The 6,000-nt window shown below is 35.6% G+C and overlaps 1 protein-coding gene across 1 annotated transcript in view; it reads right to left on the bottom strand.

Moving 5' to 3' along the window:
* Window positions 1-2,264: 2,264 nt before the first annotated feature.
* The window catches only part of LOC122562585 (transmembrane protein 248-like), a 30,204-nt gene continuing 26,468 nt past the window's right edge, over window positions 2,265-6,000 (bottom strand). The window contains exons 7-8 of the mRNA XM_043715547.1: window positions 5,085-5,222; window positions 2,265-4,296 (exon numbers count right to left, since the gene is read on the bottom strand). Coding sequence (XP_043571482.1) covers window positions 4,276-4,296; window positions 5,085-5,222 — 159 coding nt within the window. The 3' untranslated portion in view covers window positions 2,265-4,275. The remainder of the gene's footprint in view (window positions 4,297-5,084; window positions 5,223-6,000) is intronic.

The following is a 6,000-nucleotide window of genomic DNA, read 5'->3' as shown; positions in this document are numbered from 1 at the left end:
GTGGATGAGAAGGTAGTAAATGTCAGTCCACTATTTAAGGGAGCAAGAAAGGAAAAAAAGGAACTACAGACCAGTTAGTCTTATACAGTAATAGGAAAAATGCTAGAATTATTATAAAAGATGAGATAAATTGACACCTGATTGATAATGATCTGATGGGCAAAGTCACCATCAATTTGCAAATGAGAAATCATGTTTGATGAACTTGGTGTAGTTTACTTTTAGGGATGCTCCTAATAAAATTGATAAAGGAGGGCCAATGAATGGAAGCAGACTCAGACATTTAGAAGGATTGATAAAGTCCCACACAGGAGACCAGTTAGGAAAATTAAAGCACTTGGGTTAGGAGACAGTGTACTAGTATGGAGTATGGATTGACTAACACAGGAAATAGAGAGTAGGACTAAATGGGTAATTCTCGTGTTGGCAGGCTGTGACTAGGCCGGTACCACAAGGATCATATATTGTGAGCAGCTGGGTCCCAAGTTATGTGAATGATTGATTTGCAGATGATGCAGAGCTAAATAGGAATGTGTGCTGAGAGGATGGCATAAAGTGATTTCAGGAAGATTTGGACAGGCTTAGTGAATGGACAACAACATGGCAGATAGTATATAATGTGGAAAAATGTGAGATTATCCACTTTGGTAGGAGAAACACATGTAGAATATTTCTTAAGTGGTAATAATCTAATAAGTATAGATGTACAAAAGGGCCTACGTATCACTAAGTTACTGAAAGCTAAAAGTGGGGTGCATTAGGTTATTAGGAAGTCTATTGGAAGGTTAGTTTATATTGCAAGAGGATTTGACTACAGGAATAGTGAAAAGTCTTGTTTTAATTGCAAGAGCTCAATTAGACTGCACCTAGAGTACAGTGTGTACTTTGGTCTCCTTACCTCAAGATATAATTGCCATAGAGGGAGTGCAACAAAGGTTCGCCAGACTTGTTCCTGGGATGGCTGGAGAGTCCTAAGATGACAGGTTTTGCAAGCCGAGCCGATGTTTCCTAGTGGTTCAAAGAATAAGAGATGATCTCATTGAAACTTACAAAATACTTAAAGGGATAGACAGGTAAGATGTTTCCCCAGTGCAAGTGACTAGAACCAGGGGGTACAAATTAAAAATAAAGGGGGGGACACTTCAGATGAAAAACAAATTACACTCAGTTATGAATCTTCGCTACCACAGTGGGCTGTGGAGACTCAGTCAGCTTTGGAGAGTCAGTCTTGAGAATGGTTAAGGTAGCAACTGATAAATTTCTGATTACCAGTAGAGTACAGAGTTATGGGGATAGGGTGAGTAAAAAGCATTGAAACTTTGATCAGTCATGATCACATTAAATGGTGGGGCAGACTCAATGAGCTGAACGGTCTATTCTTGTGTTCTTCTTAGTAATGAACATAAACATACCAATTTGGAGCAGGAGTAGGCCATTTTGTTATTCAATGCTGTCCTCACCGTTTAACAAGACCAAGGCTGATCTAATTTCAATCTCACTGTCTGGTTTATCAATAATTTATTCACCTCTACCTTAAAAATACTGAAAGATTTGACTTCCATTGCTATTACAGGATGAGAATTTTGAAAATGCACACACTCTTGGGGAAAAGAAATTCCCATGTGTCTTAACTGAGTGACCCTTTCCTTTTAAATGGTAACCCCTAGTTCTAGACTCTACCTCAACAACAAACAGCTTAGGCTGCCCAACCTTTCCTTCTGTGACAACTTGCCAATTTCAGGTATTAACTTTGTAAACCTGCTCTGAACCGATTCCAATGTATTTTCACTACTCCTTAATTAAGGACACCACTAAGGTACATAGTACTCCAGATATGGTCCAACCAGTGTGCCTTGTGTAACTGACCCATAACTTTTGTCTTTAATTCCCCTCGCAATAAACATTATTATTATATAAGCTTATCTAATTACTTGCTGTGTACCTGCTTACGTCTTCCAGTGTAGGTCCTCCAAGGCTAACAACAGCACATTGACCTCTTCTGGCAAATTAACCCAATTCTTCTCAAACTGTGGATCAAACCTTCAGACAGTGATTTAATATTTTGGTCACTGCATTCAGCATTATATAGAGTCTTATAAAGATTAGGTACATTCCTTCATTAAAAAGAAAATAGTGAACACAATATTTTAGCACAATATCTGGTGATTTGTTTAAATGCACTGCTAACAAAAATTTGAAGAGCTCTTTGTCAGAAGATGTCTATGTTCCAATAAAACCATAGAAAGAGAGAAGAGCAAGTCTCATTTCAAAGACCACATCATTTATTGTTCAGAGAAAATAAAGTAAGAACCATTGTAATCCTCAGTATATAATTATTACTGGTTCACTTTTTAAAAAAATACACACAATTCCACTAAACTGCTAGAATATATTGTCTTTAAGATATGCTTAAAGAGTTAGATTCTAAGACTAGACATGAAACAGCATTAACTGCTCACCAAAATTTTAAAGCCAGTTATAAGAAGAAACATCCAATCCCACATATCCCAAAATGAGCCCTTTCAATTTTCAGTAGTGAATCAAAATAAACCCTAGTATAGTCACAAATACATCCAGATATCAGAATAAGATATTCTTAAACCTTTATAAAAGATTATTAAAAATGTAACACAAATAAATTCTGTTTGTGGCAACCTTTGTTGTCTCTCCAATTGTATTTTTTTTCCCACTGCCAATTTGGGAGGTAAAAATATTTACTGGCTGAAAGAATAATTTCAGAAGACAATCAGCACTTTATTCTGAAGCTAAACAATATTTTGATTAAATGGTAAGTGCTTTTGATAAGGCTTTCATTGATGTACCTATAGCCGATTCATCAATAGCATTCTTAAGGATTAAAAGCCTTTATTTCTGAACTTTTACAGTCCTCAATTATCAGAGGTTCTTCCATTGAGTTCTTGGTTATCACATGCCTTTTAGAAACAAATCAACTTCAATATTAGCCTGTAATTTCCCTTCCTTAATAAGATTTACTTTTGTTGACCATTAACCTTTAGAACAAGTACACAAACTGAACCCTAATATCTATGTAGTTTCAATGCTATACAATTACATCAGAATCCACACATTTATGCCAAGAATATTAACCATGACTTGTAGCATTTAGGGGCAACGAAACATTATAAAGTAGGAGGCAAAAATGTTAAAGAATGAAGATATACACGTTAATGTGGTGAAAGAAAAGAACTGACAAGGTGCAAATTCACATCTACAATCAGATCTTAGCGATTATCTGAAATTTCTTTTATCAGTTCAAACAAATACAAACATAAAAATACAAAACTACCACCACAAATTTGTTACAAGAAGAAAGGGTCGCACTATGTCTCAACAGTGGCTTAATGTGTCCAACTTCAAATAATCAGTGTGTTTTGAAACTGATTAGGTACCTTTACAAAAATCCTGAAATTTGATGATGTCAGAGCAAAACAAACAAAAGCATTTTGCTTTTAAAAAGATCCTTACTGTATCGATAAATTTGGTGTGCACATGCCATTGTTAACTGCTGGGTTTTTGCACATTTTAGAAATCTCATTCAAATACATTGGGATTATTTGACCATTAGGACATACATGCATTTTTTTTAAAAAACACCTTCACAGTTTCCTGTCCAAGACCATGACAATTCTGAAAGGACACTAGGAAATTCACAAGAGGTGCAACATGGAGACAAAGAGTCTACAAATCTTCACACACATGGCATGCACACAATGTGGATAATAATCCCATCTGAAACTTTGAACAGAATTTACAAAACATACCATCAAGACATTAAACACTTGTGTTCCTTCATGACAATGGCTTAACAACATTCAAAACATATAGGGCATATTAACAAATTAACAATCATTGTAATGACAGTAAATATTTAATGAAATGTAAACACAAAGTAGCAGAATCTCAGTTTTCAAAACATTTTATAAATAAGTTATTACAATCTAGTTTAAATCAAAATCTTTAAATTTTAAGACACTTTTGAATTGTGGGGAAAAGGAGAGGGGATTAGATAGATTGTACACAATTCAAACGTTTAATGTAGTATTACAACCAGCACAATCACAACCAATGAAATTGTATTAAAGGCAAATCCTATTGGTTTCAAAAAAACTGTTTTAAGGAGAACAGCACAAATTTAATGTGGTCCTTTGGTAACTTCCTTTTGGAAAACTTGCAACGGTATTAAGTTAGAGATATTCCCATCTTCCAAAGTAATCCATACATTTTTACTCTCAACAAATGAGAAGTTGGACTACATCACATTTCTAGAAGATGAGCCTAGAACAAAAACAAAGAAACGTTGTAAATACTTTGAACATCTTGCATATTTTCTCCCTCTCCCAAATACAGCAAATCATCAGGAATGTAGTTCGAATAGTTGTGTCACCCGTCAATTGCAGACATTCTTCATTTTAAAACCTGCACACATAAAGGCAATGCTAACCTCTTCCATCTGCATATTCAGCATGGACAAAGGATTGCAATTGAGTGTAAAGCCCCTACTCATTTACTTTTCCTCATATTTCCAACATACTGACTAAAACAGTTGCGAGATTTGTGAAATGCATGAAAAGCGTTAAAATAATTGGATCTAAGGAATCTCTTTTCTAATTAAAGTCTGCTTATTTATTGGTGAATCATTCTTACTCACTCCAAAGATCATAGATTTGCAAGAAAGAAAACTCAGGATACCCAAAAACCAAAACTGACTGAAAATTTACAAAACACCATGTTCCGTTCTGTTCCATTTTAAATGCTGGTTCAATGATCCTATTGCTGCTCACATTTTCCAAATTAACACAATTTAACACGGAAACTTCCTAGTCTCCATGCTCAGCTCCGTCAAGACGCTGCTATTTCTCGGGTGTTCACTGAAGTCCAAGTTCGTTTTGCCAACATAACACTCACCTCTACTACTGCAATCCTCATTCTGAACAAAAAAAAATTCTTAATTTCTTCCCAATTATATCCACACCACAGATGATGAATATCTTGCATGAAGTCGTAAACTAATAACATCTACTTTAGTGACAAAGGCTTAAGTTTTATCAAATGAGTCTAGTTACCTTGCGTAGGTTCACTGTTTTGTTCCTCTTTTTCTTTCTCATGCCACATGCTACACATAAACAGAAGATAACAAGAGCCAGCAGAAGCAAAATGAAACTGGACTTCAGTAAGTGCTGACTGCAAAGAATACGGTCTTCCTACAGAGAGAAAAGAAAAATCACTTAAAATATAAATGGCAAAGTGAATTAATCAGTCTCCACTCCTTGAAGAACAAAGGAATCAGCCAGTTTAGAAGTAAATCATACAGAGTAGAAGATTGCAGCCTCAGCTAAAATCATTGCAGTGATACAATTTGTTTTAATGCCCCTGGGTTTGAAAGGGGATGGATGCATTTCCATTGTAATTTATGAGAGTGGTCAACTGGGTAAGACTCTGGAGGGCAGCTAGTAATTGGGCAAGTACCTCAACATGAATAATCACCATTCAACAGGAAAGAGGGAAAGAATGGCAAAAGTAGTTTAATAATGAAAGTGTCACTTTCAAAAGCCCTGACACCTGAAATAATTAAAATATATCTGAAATACATTTGATATGATCTACCAAATTTAATGTTTGAATGCCTTTACATTCAAAACTGGAAACATAGCCATGAGTAAACATTGACTCAACAATCAACATTGATTCTGATGAAATTCCACAAGTTGCTGGCAGTATACCAGACAGATGATAATTAGGCTGGGATTTAGTCTAACCCCAAATTTCCCAGGTGGTCTTTTGAGGGAATGTCCTTTACACATCCCTTACAAGGGCATCAAAGGAAAGCATCACAAGGCCCAAAAACACAGGGCATATCTTCATCCTGACTTTGATTTCTTCAGTTGGGCATTCCAGATGTGCCATATGTAAATGATGGCTTGCAGATTACAGGAGCATCTTGCGAAATTAAGTTGAGGCAGAGGTCAAGTCAAGATTACT

This window comes from Chiloscyllium plagiosum, chromosome 25, assembly GCF_004010195.1.
Source record: "Chiloscyllium plagiosum isolate BGI_BamShark_2017 chromosome 25, ASM401019v2, whole genome shotgun sequence".
Lineage (NCBI taxonomy): Eukaryota > Metazoa > Chordata > Chondrichthyes > Orectolobiformes > Hemiscylliidae > Chiloscyllium > Chiloscyllium plagiosum.
This window is presented reverse-complemented; position numbering and strand designations above follow the sequence as displayed.